Here is a 17,452-nt window from a genome sequence, read left to right on the forward strand (position 1 = left end):
ACCATGTGGTCGCCTAAAACGCCCCTCACAGGTAAACCATGCGTGTGTATACCTGAGGGGAGAGAAACTGAGGCACTTGAGCGCGAAGACTAGGCTGGGAGGAGCTGAGAGGTGGCACTGACGGCTGAGGAGGAGGAGGAGGCTGCATGACCCGGGCTTGTGCTGCTCCGCTACTGCCAAACATTCCACTCTGCATCTACACACACACACACACACACACACACACACAGTTAAGAAAATGTGTCATCAAGACTGGACGCAGAGCTAAGTCCCTCCACTCGCCATATTCGTCGCCACGAACGGTAATCACTCCCGGAACGCACCGCCCATTGGCTCATCCGGCCCAGACCGAGCAACGTTAAGGGTTAGGATTGAACGGAAATGATGTACGAAGCCGATTCGGAGCACTGGCCTACTGCTCATTTAACATCAGGCCGAAGTTAGAGGACTCACACGGGGGGGGGGGGGGGTCTTCGGGGTGGAAATGTGTCAATAAAATGAAAGACAGCAGATAAACAGTCATCAGATCATTCTCCCATGATTCCCTCAACCATCCAGTAGTGAAGAAAGGTTTCAAACCCGACGTATCGCTGAACAACCCTAAACCTGTACATTTGGTAATGTCATCCGTCTGGTTCAACTGTCCCGGTGATTAAAAGGTGGCCCTCGTTAGACGCCCGCATCACCCGGCGATAAAAGAGAAACGGAGGAATGTGTCAGGCAAGAGTGTGTTCAGTTCAACTGAGTTATGAGCAGGGTTACAGGGCTTTTGTTGGGCTTTCAAGGACTCATTTCCATGGCTGCTTCCTATGATGCTCAACACTCTAAAACTGGCCCTTTTCAATGGGCTCTCCAGGCAAGGCTGCGGTCGCATCAACACTTGAGACAGAACTACGTGGCAAGCTGAACGTAATTGTGGAAACACTGAAATGGTTTTCAACAGCAGCGCTGGCCTTCTGAGTCACGTCTGCTCTCCAGTTCCTGGAAACAGATTTTTCTCTTCCCTTTCGCCCTTTCTCTCTTCCTTTTAGACTTTCATTAGTGCTACTTTTAGAGAGGTGGACGCAGAGTTGAGTTGTTGTTCCACCCAGCAATCATATAAAAAAAGTAAAATATAGGCACCAAGTTGCCCTGAAAAAGTGTGACCGGTTCCTGTAAGCATAATGTGTGCGTGCAGGTGTTTGTTTATGAGTGGGTGAGAATTCCGTTTAAGAGTGTGCGCGCACACATGGGTGTTTTTATACAGATCTGTGTGTGTGTGGTATGAGACAGCCCAACCCATACCTGTCTGTTGTTCAAGTTTTGCATGCTGAGCCCAGGGGAGCCCTGGCCAGGTTGCAGGTTGTTCACCAGGGGGAGCTTCAGGCTGACAGGAGAAGGCATAAACGGTGAGGGGGGGGCGTCGTCCGACAGACCACCATCCTGCAAAGCCATCAATCAATTAAAAAAGGGCCAGGGACTTCATTTGAGTGAAGAACATTTACATTGGCGCGCGAGTCTGCTGTTTAAACCTTCAGCAGTAGACGTGCTTTCCCACTAGCTGGGTTCGTAGTACGGGCCGAACCGCAGCAATGTTAGTTCCGATATGGTACCTTGTCCAGGAACGGGCTGCGGTCTGAGGAGGGGTCTTTGGAGTGGCCCTGGGGCCGGCAACTGAATGACTTCATCCCGTTGTTGTAGTCCGACATGCCCATGCCCCGCTTGTCCACATCTGTCTTCTTCTCCAACAGAGCGCCTGGTGGAGGGAGACACTCAGATATATTAAGGGCACAAACAAAAGGAATGCACACAAACACACTGTGGTGTAACACACACACACACACACCACTTACTCATGGCCTGGTCCAAATTCATGTTGTTGCTTTTCAGAGCCTCCTCGGCAGGATCCCTCTGCAGACAAAAACGAAACAGTCACCGACCAACACGATACACCGATGCCATGGAATAAAACGGCGCTAAAACCCACTCTGGGCCCAAGTCTCTGCTTTGCAAAACAGTCATTGTCGCCAAAGGTTCAAATCCTGGCCGTGGCATACCGACAGTGTTCCGGGTCCCGCAGAGGGCTCAGCTCCATCCTGGTGGATATCTGACAGGGCTGCCGTGTCACAACGGGCTCTAGCGACACCTTGTGTTAGGGTCGGGCACATGCACACTCATTCATAGTTGTGTGCAAGCAAAGGCATCCAAGTTGAGCGAGCAGTGTGATAGGCAGAGTATCTTGAGATGTGCAATGTAGGACACGTGTGCCGAAATTGCTGGGGAGTTTATACGTTGAGGAAAGGCACTCATCTCACAAATCAGACCCCACAAAATTATGAGGGGAGAAAAGTTTTTTAAAAAATATACAAAAGAAAAAGGAATAAAACCATAATTTTGTTCAGTCAATATTTGAAATTAAATATTTTATCTGTACAGGCCAATTTCTGGCACAAATAGCATTTGAATCCAGGTCTGAACCTAAATCAGCAAGGTCAATTTAACGAATGGGAGTCATTACCGGGAAGCCCATGTCAGTGAGCTGCTTGATGAGACGGTTCATGAACCAGGCTTCATCTGGCTGGTTCGCCATCTTGCCCTTGGGTGGGCACTTCTTGGCCGGCTGGCTCCACGAGTTGCAGGAAGAGCTGCTCTCCTGGGAGGCAGGGCTGTTCCACATATCCCCAGCGTCAGCGTCCCATTGGCCAGAAGACATGCCCATCTCCTCTTCCCGAACACCTCCCCAGCCATCTTGCATAGTTTTGGGGGCTGGAACAAGCAGAGTAAAAGGGGTGTGAAGGTCATTCGTAAACACTAAAGGACTTGACACGCATTCTGGTTAACCAGTTCCTAAAAAGTTTGCCATAGTCCGGACCTCCAGGCACAAACGGATGTCTCAATGCGACCAGAGCTTAGTATGGCTGAGGTTTTTCAAGTGTGCCGACGCGGCACGTATTAAACCACCGCTTGTTTTGAATCACGTCGACAGTTTGCTAAGATCATATTCCTTCTCTTGACTGCCGTTACCAATACAACCACTGGGTGCCAGTATTGCCATGCGTCTAACCACGAAAAACAACATCAAAGGCACAGAAACCCAGGAATAAATAAATCGATCAAAGCATACAATAACATAAATGGCAGATGAAAGACCTCTACTGAGACTAAGTGATGCATTAAAGACAGTTTCCTTACCTCTTTCATTTGCTTTTGACACACATCAGTACTTTTTAAAACATTTTTGTTACGTTTGTAATCAACATTAATTGAAAACGAATGATAAAACGGCATCTGTATGATGCTATGGCTGTTCAGTAGAAAAATACTTGGAACAAATCTACTGAAATAGCAACGCTTCAATAAAACCTTGAAGGGCTTACTGTGTAAGGATGTGTGTGCGTGAGTGCGCATTGTGAGTACAGTACCTGGCTTACAGGGTGCAGGGCCAGAGGGTCCATTGTTGCCTCTGCCGTAAGGTCCATTGGCCTCGTGGCCCCCGTGCCCTCCATCGGCCCAGCCTCCAGGAACGGCTGGGGGTTTACCCCAGGCCGAGGTGCCGTTGTCCACAGCAGGAGTGGGGCCGGCGGGCTCCCCCCAGGCTGGCTCCGGCTTGGGCTGCTGGACGCTGGGCAGCTCCCCCCAACCTGGGAGCAGACAGAGGCCATGTTGAGGAAGGATGCTGTATTGTGCACTACCTCAACGCGAGTTTAGTCAGGGGAGGCAAACACTGGCCCGGAAAAATGGTCTGGTATGACTGACAGCTTATGACGATTCTAATGATTCCTTTATCGATGAACTCATACCAGAACAAACTGCTGAGGATGCGGGCTACTGTTTAGTCACTGTACGCTATGCCCAGTGCTATTCACCAATCCTCAGCCTTTATCTCCTGGTGTAAGGGAATACCACGTTCTAACAAGGTAATCTGAGGCGGTAGGTGGACGTGGTGACAGGAGGCTTCTATATATAGATGGACGGCTTTAGTTCCTCTGACATGATTCAAGCCAGGGAGGAGGGGGAGAGATAAAGGGGGGGATGGAAGAGAGGGAAGGAGGGGGAGAGAGGGTGGAGAGGACGACAGCCATGCCTGTTTAACTCCTGGCCAGGCTCCCAGATCCTCTCGGCTGAGCTGGCAGAGTCCACTAAGGAGCACTGAGAGCTGGCAGACAGGAGTAGTTTGAGCCAAGCCTGGTTGAAGCTTCTCTAGTTACTGAGGCTGTATACAGAGGAACCAGCAGGGGGCACTTCTCATTAACCCATTACATTTTACTGATGGCAGTTCACTGGAGTTGTGTCCTAGTAATGGACTGCCATGAAAAACCTTTGTGTTGTGTATATGAAATAACAGCATACATTTGGTAAATGTACATTTGGTAATGTTTCAATTATATGATAATTTACTTCTAATCTTTCCCATTGGATAATGGCTCAGGTTGGGCTATAAACATAATCTTAATGCCAAGAGGAAGACATGTTCGATGGAAAGCAAGCTTAGGCTCTCACCTGGGTTGGCCATCTGTGGTCGGCCCTGGAGTCCTCCACCCTGGTGCGGGGCAGGGGTGTTGGGCGATCCATTGTTGTTGCCATGGTGCTGGCCGTGCGGTGGGGGGTGCCCGTGATGCGGGTGGTGGTGGTTAACATGATGGTGATTGTTGTTGTTGCTAGAGGCGACGGAGGAGTGGTTGTTGTTGTTGTTGACAACCATGCCTCCGTTGGTCTTGCTGGGTGGTGGCTGGTTGGGGTTGTTGCCTTGGTTACCGTTACCACCGGTGGGGTTGTTGCGGTCCCACATATTAACGGACTTGTTGTAGGCGCTGGGGTCACCCCAAGTGGAGGTGCCATCGTCGATCTCCATCTTGCGGCGGATTGAGGGAGGGGAGGGCTCTTCCCAGCCTGTGGGTTCCATCCCTGGGTCAGGTTTAACTCCGGAGCTCCCCGGGGCCCAACCAGTGCTGGAGCTCTGCTTCACAGTGGCAGGGCCACCCCAAGAACCCATGCTGGAGCCACCTGGTCCACATACACTATTGCCGCTGGGGTTTTCCTGGGGCTTGGAGCCCCATCCTGGAGCTGGACCGCTGGGGTTTTCCTGGGGCTTGGAGCCCCATCCTGGAGCTGGACCGCTTGGGCTTTCCTGGGGCTTGGAGCCCCATCCTGGAGCTGGACCGCTGGGGCTTTCCTGGGGCTTGGAGCCCCATCCTGGAGCTGGACCGCTGGGGCTTTCCTGGGGCTTGGAGCCCCATCCTGGAGCTGGACCGCTGGGGCTTTCCTGGGGCTTGGAGCCCCATCCTGGAGCTGGACCGCTGGGGCTTTCCTGGGGCTTGGAGCCCCATCCGGGTGCTGGAACGCTGGGGTTTTCCTGGGGCTTGGAGCCCCAACCTGGAGCTGGACCGCTGGGGCTTTCCTGGGGCTTGGAGCCCCATCCGGGAGCTGGACCACTGGGGCGCTGGATCTGGCTCTCGCCCCAGCCTCCACCAACAGCAGCTGTAGGTTTAGATCCCCATCCCCCTCCATTTCCTCCACCTCCTCTTGGGCTGTCCTTCCATCCTCCTGCATTTCCACCTCCTTCCCCTTCCCACATGCTGCTAGAGGTTCCGTTCTTCTTCCCCTCAGCTGGTTCACCCCACTCCCCTCCGTTAGAACTGTTGGACCCATTGGAGCCGCGGCCGCCGCTTCCAGTGCCCCAGCCATGGGTGGAGGATTTGGGGCCTTCGCCCCAGCTCTGGGACTGGTTCGGCTGGACCTTGGCAGGGCCGCTGTCCCAAGTCGGAGAAGTCTTCTCCTCAGCAACACCCCAGGATTGACCTCCACTTTTGGGGCCGTTGTTTGTGTTGCTGGGGCCCTGCGCTGGGAGATCCCCCCAGCCTCCGATTGATCCGTTAGGGGCCTTGTTGACAGGTTGCTCCCCCCAACTGGAGCCAGTTTGACTGGATGGGGGAGAGGGCCCCCCCCAACCAGATGGGCCCTCACTCTTTCCACCGGAGCCTGGCCTCTGAGATGGTACCTGCTTGGGGTTTGCGCCCCCGTTCCGGGGGTCTGGTGGAGGTCCGGAGGAGGGGCTGTTGGAGCCCCCCCAGGTGTCCCCGCCACCTCTGCCCATCATCTCGCTGGTTTTCCTCTCGTTAGCAGCACGCTGCTCCTCCATTTCCCAGGAGGTGTGTTGGCGGACAGGGGTCTGACCCCAGCCCGTGTTGCAGAGAACTCGGGGGTCCAGGTCCTGCCGGGGAAGCGGGGGGGGGCCTCGGACGGCACTGTCGGACCTCTCCCTGCGATGGGAGCGCCCCTCGCTTCCGCCGCTACCGCTACCCTCGCTAGCCGGGGCCGGGGTCGGCTGGCCCCAGGAGCTCACCTGCTCTTGAGCCGTGGAAGCTGAGGAATCCCAGCCTCCTTTGACCTCTCCGCCACCGCTGGATGGTTTGCCCCAGTCCCCGCCCCAGCCTCCTCCACCGCCGTTACCGCCTCCGCTGCCGGAGCGGCCCCAACCAGACATACCCCCGGAGGGGGCTGAGTCCCAGCCAGAGTCCTTGGAGGAAGGTTCGACGGATGACTTGGTGTCTCCGTTGCCCCAGACCGAGCTTGTGGCCTCACCGTTGAGCTGGGACGACTCTGTTGGGGACTGGCCTCCCCAGCCAGGCAGGCCATGAATGGGGCTGAGGGGTTCCCCCTGCTTCATGTGGTGACTGTTTGGTCCGTCGGTGTTAAGGTTGGGGTGTTCCATGCCGCTGAAAGACACATTTGTATTGGACGACGGGGCATCAGAGCACATCATGCCCCCCCAGTTGCCGCCGCTGCCTCCGTTCCCATCCCCTCCCAGGCTCCCGTTGCCCAGGCTGCCGTTGGGAGTCAGTGACGAGGGGTTGGGCCCTCCTCCGGAACCCTCTTGACCCAGGACAGGCCAGGCGGAGGGGTTTGCGTTGGGATTCAGGTTCAGGTTAAAGTTGGGCTGGGAGCTCCAACCGGGCGCTCCTCCACCACGGCCCATATTAGGAACAAGGCCTTCTGATTTGGGGCCCTCGTTGTTGCTCATCGAGTTGGGTCCGGATCCCCAGCCTCGGCTGCCGACGGCGCCGACTCCCTGGCCGCCGCCGGACTGCATCATGCTGGCTGCGTTAGCTTTGAGTGAGGTGGGGTAGTGGGCCTGCTGGCTGGTAGCCCCCGCGGCCAAGCTCATAATGCTGCTGGTCTCTGGATCGGCGCCGTCAGCGGCCGTCGCGCATTCTGCAGGATCCGCCGGTCGGCTGTCGACGCTGAGGCCAATGGAGGGCCAGGCCTCGGTGTCGCTCCTGTCGATGATCACTTGATCCCAGCTACTACTGCTGCTGTCGCTGGCTGGTGGCAAGACTCCCCACTGGGGATTTTCATACTGGGCACAAAGACCACTCTGGAGAGGCAGGGCTGGAGGAGTGGAGAGAGAAACGGGTCAGTCGGGAAGGAATATATTTCACAACAGCGAACTGAGAGAAAGAGCAAGAGAGAATTAAAGGACACGGGGAGAACGAGATAGAGCAGGCAACGAACGAGGGGGGGGGGGGTGCTGGAATGGGTTTGTTGAATGTAACCATCCCACTGGGCAGCGGTGGTTTCCCCTGGTGGTTTCCTCGGTCACTCCTTCACAGGAAACCTCATGTCCTATTAGTTAGGGCATATTCCCACATTCCTGCGTTGGTGCGGTGCCTTCTCTCCCCCATCCCTCCCACCTGCTGTGGTAGTGGGTGAAACGGAGCCTACTTGCCCCTTTCCGTACGCTCTCCCTCTTTCATTCCCCTCCCCACCGCCAGTCACCGACCCCCTGCCCCCGGAATTGAAAGGGCCATCCGTCTCAGTGTATGCGCCCCCTGGCTGCGACTGCGAAAGGAAGCCCAAGTGGAACGCTGCTAATTTATTGGAATGAAACCAAGACGGCTCCCCATCCATCACATCGTACGCTCCAGCAAGCCCCCACAAAAGCACAACTAGGTCTGCACAGACTCTGCCAGCCTACACTCTGGGAAATGGAGAATACCAACGCAGAGCTCCTATCCTCTCTCACCCGCGCAGGGCAGGAGGACAAACAGAAAATGAATCATATAAAAGCATGTCCCAAAATATACTTCTGCACACAAAACTGTGCTAAAATAACATCTTAACTCATAACAAAAATAACATTTAAATAAAAAAAGCTACAATCTGCACTGTTAGAATAGCTTCAGCCTTTAGTCAATACACTGCCTAACACCAACACCAATGTTGGCCATATGAAAACTAATAATAGGCTCATGTAATGCCATGAGCTTGTAATGAATCAATCAGAGTCAGCTAATCAATGGCCTTATTAATGTTGCAGAAGAGAAGAGAGGGAGTATTGATCCACCAACCGCCATGCAAAGCCAACCAAAGCACTGAACTGGCTACTACTACAGGGCCAAGCAACACCGACATTCTGTAACCAGCCATCAACACTGACTTGGCTCATTACTTAAGGGCAGGGTTGGGGCCATTTCCATTTCAGCTCAGGAAATTCTGGAAATGGAATAACCTAATTTATGTTTTTGAAATCCACAAATAATAATATAAATTATTTTTTTAACTGTTCCGTCACCCAGTGTGTATAAGAAAATACATTTGAAAAAATTATTTAACTAATCAAAAATGAAGAACGTGACCTAATCGCTAGCCATGTCATCTATGACACAAAGGGTTTTTCCACTTCAAAGATCTTCTTACACGTTTATGAAAATCTATAGCCTCCAGCCTTCTCCTTAGTGCTTCACTGATCTTTAATTAATATGTGTTTGTGTGGAAACACGGTTGGTGTTTGAATTTGGTCGTAATCTTGATCAAGAAGATATTCTTACCTTTATTATGTTGTTACTGAATTCCACTGGATTCTATCAGATGGCACTGCGATTTAATTAATTACCTGGAGTTTATCCATCACAGATAAAGCCTTGGCCAAAACAATTCCGTCAAATAGCGGGGGGGGGGGGGGACGACACATCTGCTTGTGGCACACACACACACAGAATGACAGACATGCGGCAAGGCTTAAAAGACTGCACAAGCCGCTTCGGAGTCCATCCAAATGCAATTTCCCCCTAAACACACTTATCTCTTCTCCCCAGGCTGCCTTATCACACAGGGTCGTCTCTCACACAGGGTCGTGTGTGGGGGTGTGTGCACGCGTGTGTTAAGCAGTTCACACATACAAAAACAACTCGTATAAGCTATGTAGTCCTACGCATGCACACACACAGACACACACACACAGACACACACACACAGACACACACACACAGACACACACACACAGACACACACACACATACAGCACCCAATCAGTTCTACGCAGACATCCCGAGAAAGACAAACCACAAAGGAACAGAAAATTCCCATCTCAAAAAATAACTTCATCAAGGTTTCAAACAGATTTCTCATTTAAAGGTTGCTTCTGCTCAGTCCCCAACAGCCTGCTCATTCCCTTTAACGCCTGCGCGCCCTGGTCGAAAATAGGGCACCACAGAAGAGGACAGGGAATAGATTGGAATGTAACTCAATTAAGCACCACATACAGTCCGGATCCTCGCAACTCTTTACCGTTCAGGGCTAAGTCTCTCTCCTACGTGGCTTTAGACAGCCGACGCAAATCACAATCAACGCACAGTGAAAAACCCGGTCATAAAATATCACCCATGTAGTGGCCAGTGGCGGTGACCACAGCATCCGGTGAGGATTTGCACGATGAGCCTATTTTATGAGTCAAGTTGCCACAGAGAGTGCTGAGTGTGTGTGTGTGTGTGCTTCTGAAACTGTGGCAGGCTCAGCTGGTTTGGCATTGTTTCAAGTCCGTCGTTCTGGTGCCATGTGCCTGCAGACCGTACTGTGAAATCGGACGAGAAGTTAACCAAAAAGCCGGCATTCATAAGCAAATTGTTAAGTTAGCAACCACATTTTTAACCCCTGTACCTGTAACTCTTTTTTCCCCACCCTAACCGCTAAGGAGACATGCCACAGGTTTTCTACAAAGCGGATGAGAGAAAGGTGAGGGTTGGACTCCAAGCAGAAGCGGTTCTAAACAAGTGTTGCTCCCCCTGTCGGTCTCAACCTCTCTCTCTCCCTCTCCCTCCCTCCCCCTCCCTCCCTCCCTCCCTCCCCCTCTCTCTCTCTCCACAAGCCCGCCGAGCGGCAGAGGGACGCCATTTTATCAGGCAGACCTGAAACTCAGCCAAGAGCTCAGAGGCTGCTACAGCCTGCTGGAAGAACGTCGAGCGGTCCTCTCTTCCCCTCAGCTATTTGCCCAGCCTCCACGCGCCCCCTTTCCCTCCCAGCCTCGCACGCACGCCTCCTACGAAGCAGTGCACGAACATAGATGGCATGAAAACCATAGACACTAAAACTCTGGGAGCGGCACAAGACAATAACCCCGGAGAAGAGAGGAGAGAAAGAGACACGTAAAGAAGAGTGGAGAGAGAAAAGCGCTGCAGGGAGGAGAGAAGGAGACGACAGGGGAAAAGGGAGAGCGGAGTAGAGAAGAAAGACGTGCTGGCTGCAGCAGTGAGGAGGTGGTTAGGTTAGAGTGGGAGAAGTACCTGAGGAGAGGAGGTGTTTGTAGACGTGACAACGTGCTATGAGGAGCTACGCAGAACGGGAAGCTGCCGCCGCCGTCCTCCGCCGCCGTTCACACTCAATATGTGCGCTGCAAAGCATCGCGACCGCTAACTTGACACGCTGCCAAGAAGCTGCGGCTGGCTGGCTGGCTGCCTACTGTGTACGTGCGCGCGCACGTCTGTCTGCATGAGACAAGCCTCCTGGTTCGACTCACTCTTGCCTTGATCACCCTTTTCACTTCATACAACCATGTTTCTGGAAAGCACTCCCACAGACAAGTGACAAATCGTCCAGCTTTGTGGAAACCTGCGTGCGTGCGTTCACAGGCATACTATGCACGTCAGTTTGTTTGTGCCTCTGTGAGAAGAGGGAGAGAACACCAGAGCAAACAAACAGGAAGAGATGGTAGAAAGAAGCAGAAGAAGGGTGCAGCTCTTCCCCCGGTCTACGTACGGCCCCACAGTAACTTCTGGCTCATTCCGTTCCGGTGGCAATTAGGAGAGCAGTGGGTACCATTGTGCTCGCCGAATCAATAGCAGCGACAGAAATAAAAACAATAGAGCTTTTATGGCCACTGCCGACTGGCAGGAGACGGCTGAGTGGGGCGGCTTCACCCGCGCTGCTCAAGATGCACACACGGCGCAGGGACACGCATCTACGTGGAAGAGGAACTTAAATGCCCGGCCAGAGATGTCGCTGCACCTTGTCTGTTTTCCATCCCAGGGATGGGACCGACAGGAGATGCCGCGGTTGGTGATAATGAGGGAACATGGGCAGGTAGCCAAAAAGCTAGACACCGCCTTTCTCTACCAATGAAAAGCCAGGGGGACGGGGTTGGCAGTGTCACAGACAGAAAGCGTGAGCACAGAGAGCGAGAGAGGGTGCACCAAAATGGTGAGCACTCCCGTCGCCAACAGCATGAGCGATGGCAAGGCGTAGCCAAGGAGCTAGCTGCAAAATGCAGAGAGAGAACCAGGAGCGCCAAACCGTGCGCCGTTATTCCCTCAGCACCGCCAGTCTGACACATCACAGACACATTTTGTCCTCAAAATAGACCCCCGTTTTCCATTCAGGAAGTTTAGCGTCCGATCTGCGGGATCAAAAGATGTTAGTTTGTTTTCCGGAAGAGGAAAGAGAAAGGAAAGTAGGCACAGGAGGGTTTAGTATCTCATCCTTTATCCGTCTGTCTTCCCCTGGGGATAAGGAGAACAGAAGCAGTAGTTTCCTCTTGGTTCCCTGGCAGGCTAATGAGGACATGAGGGGTTACAGGGAAGAGAGTGGCTGGATAGACGGGCTGGCGAGAGAGAGAGAGAGAGAGAGACGGGCTGGCGAGAGAGAGAGAGAGAGAGAGACGGGCTGGCGAGAGAGAGAGAGAGAGACGGGCTGGCGAGAGAGAGAGAGAGAGACGGGCTGGCGAGAGAGAGAGAGAGAGGGGCTGGCGAGAGAGAGAGAGAGAGGGGCTGGCGAGAGAGAGAGAGAGAGAGAGAGGGGCTGGCGAGAGAGAGAGAGAGAGAGAGAGAGGGGCTGGCGAGAGAGAGAGAGAGAGAGAGAGAGAGAGAGGGGCTGGCGAGAGAGAGAGAGAGAGAGAGAGAGAGAGGGGCTGGCGAGAGAGAGAGAGAGAGAGAGAGAGAGAGAGAGAGAGAGAGAGAGAGAGAGAGAGAGAGAGGGGCTGGCGAGAGAGAGAGAGAGAGAGAGAGAGAGAGAGGGCGAGAGGGGCTGGCGAGAGAGAGAGAGAGAGAGAGAGAGAGAGAGAGAGAGAGAGAGAGAGAGAGAGAGAGAGAGAGAGAGAGAGAGAGAGAGAGAGAGAGAGAGAGAGAGAGAGAGAGAGAGAGAGAGAGAGAGAGAGAGAGGGGGGCTGGCGAGAGAGAGAGAGAGAGAGAGAGAGGGCGAGAGAGACGGGCTGGCGAGAGAGGGCGAGAGAGACGGGCTGGCGAGAGAGGGCGAGAGAGACGGGCTGGCGAGAGAGGGCGAGAGAGAGGGGCTGGCGAGAGAGGGCGAGAGAGAGGGGCTGGCGAGAGAGAGAGAGAGAGAGAGAGGGCGAGAGAGAGGGGCTGGCGAGAGAGAGAGAGAGAGAGGGGCTGGCGAGAGAGGGCGAGAGAGAGGGGCTGGCGAGAGAGGGCGAGAGAGACGGGCTGGCGAGAGAGAGAGAGAGAGAGAGGGCGAGAGAGAGGGGCTGGCGAGAGAGAGAGAGAGGGGCTGGCGAGAGAGAGAGAGAGGGGCTGGCGAGAGAGGGGCTGGCGAGAGAGAGGCTGGCGAGAGAGAGGCTGGCGAGAGAGAGGCTGGCGAGAGAGAGGCTGGCGAGAGAGAGGCTGGCGAGAGAGAGGCTGGCGAGAGAGAGGCTGGCGAGAGAGAGGCTGGCGAGAGAGGGCCTGGCGAGAGAGGGCCTGGCGAGAGAGGGCCTGGCGAGAGAGGGCGAGAGAGACGGGCTGGCGAGAGAGAGAGAGAGAGAGAGAGAGAGAGAGAGAGAGAGAGAGGGCGAGAGGGGCTGGCGAGAGAGAGAGAGAGAGAGAGAGAGAGAGAGAGAGAGAGAGAGAGAGAGAGAGAGAGAGGGGGGCTGGCGAGAGAGAGAGAGAGAGAGAGAGAGAGAGAGAGAGAGAGAGAGAGAGAGAGAGAGAGAGAGAGAGAGAGAGAGGGCGAGAGAGACGGGCTGGCGAGAGAGGGCGAGAGAGACGGGCTGGCGAGAGAGGGCGAGAGAGACGGGCTGGCGAGAGAGGGCGAGAGAGAGGGGCTGGCGAGAGAGGGCGAGAGAGAGGGGCTGGCGAGAGAGAGAGAGGGCGAGAGAGAGGGGCTGGCGAGAGAGGGCGAGAGAGAGGGGCTGGCGAGAGAGGGCGAGAGAGAGGGGCTGGCGAGAGAGGGCGAGAGAGACGGGCTGGCGAGAGAGGGCGAGAGAGAGAGAGAGAGAGGGGCTGGCGAGAGAGGGGCTGGCGAGAGAGGGGCTGGCGAGAGAGGGGCTGGCGAGAGAGGGGCTGGCGAGAGAGGGGCTGGCGAGAGAGAGGCTGGCGAGAGAGAGGCTGGCGAGAGAGAGGCTGGCGAGAGAGAGGCTGGCGAGAGAGAGGCTGGCGAGAGAGAGGCTGGCGAGAGAGAGGCTGGCGAGAGAGGGCCTGGCGAGAGAGAGAGAGAGACGGGCTGGCGAGAGAGAGACGGGCTGGCGAGAGAGAGAGAGAGACGGGCTGGCGAGAGAGAGAGAGAGACGGGCTGGCGAGAGAGAGAGAGAGACGGGCTGGCGAGAGAGAGAGAGAGACGGGCTGGCGAGAGAGAGAGAGAGACGGGCTGGCGAGAGAGAGAGAGAGAGGGGCTGGCGAGAGAGAGAGAGAGACGGGCTGGCGAGAGAGAGAGAGAGACGGGCTGGCGAGAGAGAGAGAGAGACGGGCTGGCGAGAGAGAGAGAGACGGCCTGGCGAGAGAGAGAGAGAGAGACGGCCTGGCGAGAGAGAGAGAGAGAGACGGCCTGGCGAGAGAGAGAGAGACGGGCTGGCGAGAGAGAGAGAGACGGGCTGGCGAGAGAGAGAGAGACGGCCTGGCGAGAGAGAGAGAGACGGCCTGGCGAGAGAGAGAGAGACGGCCTGGCGAGAGAGAGAGAGACGGCCTGGCGAGAGAGAGAGAGACGGGCTGGCGAGAGAGAGAGAGACGGGCTGGCGAGAGAGAGAGAGAGACGGGCTGGCGAGAGAGAGAGAGAGACGGGCTGGCGAGAGAGAGAGAGAGACGGGCTGGCGAGAGAGAGACGGGCTGGCGAGAGAGAGACGGGCTGGCGAGAGAGAGAGAGAGAGACGGGCTGGCGAGAGAGAGAGAGAGACGGGCTGGCGAGAGAGAGAGAGAGACGGGCTGGCGAGAGAGAGAGAGAGACGGGCTGGCGAGAGAGAGAGAGAGACGGGCTGGCGAGAGAGAGAGAGAGACGGGCTGGCGAGAGAGAGAGAGAGACGGGCTGGCGAGAGAGAGAGAGAGAGGGGCTGGCGAGAGAGGGCGAGAGAGACGGGCTGGCGAGAGAGGGCGAGAGAGAGAGAGAGAGAGGGGCTGGCGAGAGAGGGGCTGGCGAGAGAGGGGCTGGCGAGAGAGGGGCTGGCGAGAGAGGGGCTGGCGAGAGAGGGGCTGGCGAGAGAGGGGCTGGCGAGAGAGAGGCTGGCGAGAGAGAGGCTGGCGAGAGAGAGGCTGGCGAGAGAGAGGCTGGCGAGAGAGGGCCTGGCGAGAGAGGGCCTGGCGAGAGAGGGCCTGGCGAGAGAGAGAGAGAGACGGGCTGGCGAGAGAGAGACGGGCTGGCGAGAGAGAGAGAGAGACGGGCTGGCGAGAGAGAGAGAGAGACGGGCTGGCGAGAGAGAGAGAGAGACGGGCTGGCGAGAGAGAGAGAGAGACGGGCTGGCGAGAGAGAGAGAGAGACGGGCTGGCGAGAGAGAGAGAGAGACGGGCTGGCGAGAGAGAGAGAGAGACGGGCTGGCGAGAGAGAGAGAGAGACGGGCTGGCGAGAGAGAGAGAGACGGCCTGGCGAGAGAGAGAGAGACGGCCTGGCGAGAGAGAGAGAGAGAGAGGCTGGCGAGAGAGAGAGAGAGAGACGGCCTGGCGAGAGAGAGAGAGAGAGACGGCCTGGCGAGAGAGAGAGAGACGGGCTGGCGAGAGAGAGAGAGACGGGCTGGCGAGAGAGAGAGAGACGGCCTGGCGAGAGAGAGAGAGACGGCCTGGCGAGAGAGAGAGAGACGGCCTGGCGAGAGAGAGAGAGACGGCCTGGCGAGAGAGAGAGAGACGGGCTGGCGAGAGAGAGAGAGACGGGCTGGCGAGAGAGAGAGAGAGACGGGCTGGCGAGAGAGAGAGAGAGACGGGCTGGCGAGAGAGAGAGAGAGACGGGCTGGCGAGAGAGAGACGGGCTGGCGAGAGAGAGACGGGCTGGCGAGAGAGAGAGAGAGACGGGCTGGCGAGAGAGAGAGAGAGACGGGCTGGCGAGAGAGAGAGAGAGACGGGCTGGCGAGAGAGAGAGAGAGACGGGCTGGCGAGAGAGAGAGAGAGACGGGCTGGCGAGAGAGAGAGAGAGACGGGCTGGCGAGAGAGAGAGAGAGACGGGCTGGCGAGAGAGAGAGAGACGGGCTGGCGAGAGAGAGAGAGACGGGCTGGCGAGAGAGAGAGAGACAGGCTGGCGAGAGAGAGAGACAGGCTGGCGAGAGAGAGAGACAGGCTGGCGAGAGAGAGAGACAGGCTGGCGAGAGAGAGAGACAGGCTGGCGAGAGAGAGAGACAGGCTGGCGAGAAAGAAAGACAGAGAGACTGTCTGGCTTTAAATCTAAAGCCAATTCTTCAAAAAAAAAAATTGTAATTCATACTTCCCAAATTATCACCGGCAATTATGGAAATAGTTATGTATGACTGGGCTGAAGAACATAGTTTTGACTCCAGATCTGTAGGTCTAAGGCCAACAACGTGGAAATCTCGACCATCTGCATTCTTGAATAGAGGTTAACGAAGTCTAACCCCTAAATACTAGCACATCACTGATGGGAACACCTGCTTGAAAGATGATCAACGGGCTATTTTCCTGCCTTTCTTCTCCACAGACAAAACAATTGTGTCTGGAACCGGAATCAAAGAAGAACAAAATATGTCTTCTTTGCCACCTCATCCAGGCATTTGAAAACAAAGCCAAGGGGCCTAATAGGACTGGGCAGCAGAGCCAATGCATGTTAATAACTACAGCTAGCCAGCAGCCTGCCTTCTGGCAACATACTAAGCCACTGGGGGAGGTGGTGTGGGGGGGGGGGGGGGGGGTCTAGGGGCCAGGGAGCCTTGAATGAACCAGCTGTTGTACTGCATTGAAAGTGTTTCCCACAGCCTCTCAAATGCTGGCCGGCATCTCAGACCCCCACAGACGCACCTGCCAGCCTGCTAGAGAGGGAGGGGCCAGACAGGGGCACACTGGGTTCCAATGTAATCAGCTGTTGTGTCGGAGAGAGAGGGGGATGGGCCAGCCTCTCAAACCACGGGTGGGAGGATTGGGACTTAAGACATCGGGGTGTGGTCACGGTTTGGCGGAGTCTTATGAGGCCGAGAAAATATATATCCGCTGGTTCCCATCATGATTTTTCTTCACGTGTGAATATTTCATTTTGTGGCTTTAATTTAACCGCTAGGTTGTGTTGTGACGGCCTTGGCCGTGTGTGGAGCCAGCTGGCCCTGTGGGCCGACAGATGTGAGCGGATGTATTGGGGTCAGCGCGGTGAGGGACCTCTACGCTGACCGCAAGATGCAGGCCAGTCACACCTCGGGGGGCGGCAAGAGGTCAGGGCACTTACACGGAATGTATGCTCGGAATCATAACGACCTCACTAGCAGGGAGGTCAAAGGGAAGCTGACCACAAAACCAGAGCTCATATACAGTGTTTTGTTTTTATCAGAACGGCAGGGTCAAACTGCTTCTCTGTTCTTTCAAAACCGCTAATAGTGCTGCCAGAGACCTAAAACCAAATGCATTCTCCTCAACACTTGGCCCAGTGTCAAATCCCGGATCAGTTTACCTCAGTATTAACCAAGACCAAATGAACGCAGCAAGTCTTTCTAAAACTGTCCAAAGAGTGAAGCAACAGGAAAATAGGCTCATGGCTATTTACTGTCTCCCAAGGCAGACTGACAGAGGATCAGAATCCCCAGGGAGCGCCAGTGGGAACTCTGGAAAGCCCCGACCCAGAAACGGCCTCTCCTGCCCGGGGCGATGTCTGCAGGACACCTGGGAGAGCCGTCCGAATCCGGAAGGTTGCCGTCCAGGGGGAGAGCTGGCTGTGTGCTGGCGTCTGTGCTCCACAGCGAGGCCATGTCGATGAAGCCTGTGCTGCCCTGGGCACTGCTGAGCAGATCTGTTTACTGTGATTTCTGGTCCAGTGCAGCAGGCAGCCCCCTCAGAGTAAACACGTGAGTCAGTAATGA

General features: G+C 55.5%; 1 protein-coding gene across 1 annotated transcript in view; it reads right to left on the bottom strand.

Annotated features, from left to right (window-relative positions):
- tnrc6c2 (trinucleotide repeat containing adaptor 6C2) overlaps positions 1-17,452 on the bottom strand; it is a 44,626-nt gene that overhangs the window by 14,216 nt on the left and 12,958 nt on the right. The window contains exons 5-11 of the mRNA XM_029122538.2: positions 4,480-7,368; positions 3,402-3,620; positions 2,498-2,745; positions 1,833-1,890; positions 1,593-1,735; positions 1,285-1,422; positions 53-196 (exon numbers count right to left, since the gene is read on the bottom strand). Of these exons, the coding sequence (XP_028978371.2) occupies positions 53-196; positions 1,285-1,422; positions 1,593-1,735; positions 1,833-1,890; positions 2,498-2,745; positions 3,402-3,620; positions 4,480-7,368 (3,839 nt within the window). The remainder of the gene's footprint in view (positions 1-52; positions 197-1,284; positions 1,423-1,592; positions 1,736-1,832; positions 1,891-2,497; positions 2,746-3,401; positions 3,621-4,479; positions 7,369-17,452) is intronic.

Source organism: Esox lucius, chromosome 9, assembly GCF_011004845.1.
Source record: "Esox lucius isolate fEsoLuc1 chromosome 9, fEsoLuc1.pri, whole genome shotgun sequence".
Taxonomy (NCBI): domain Eukaryota; kingdom Metazoa; phylum Chordata; class Actinopteri; order Esociformes; family Esocidae; genus Esox; species Esox lucius.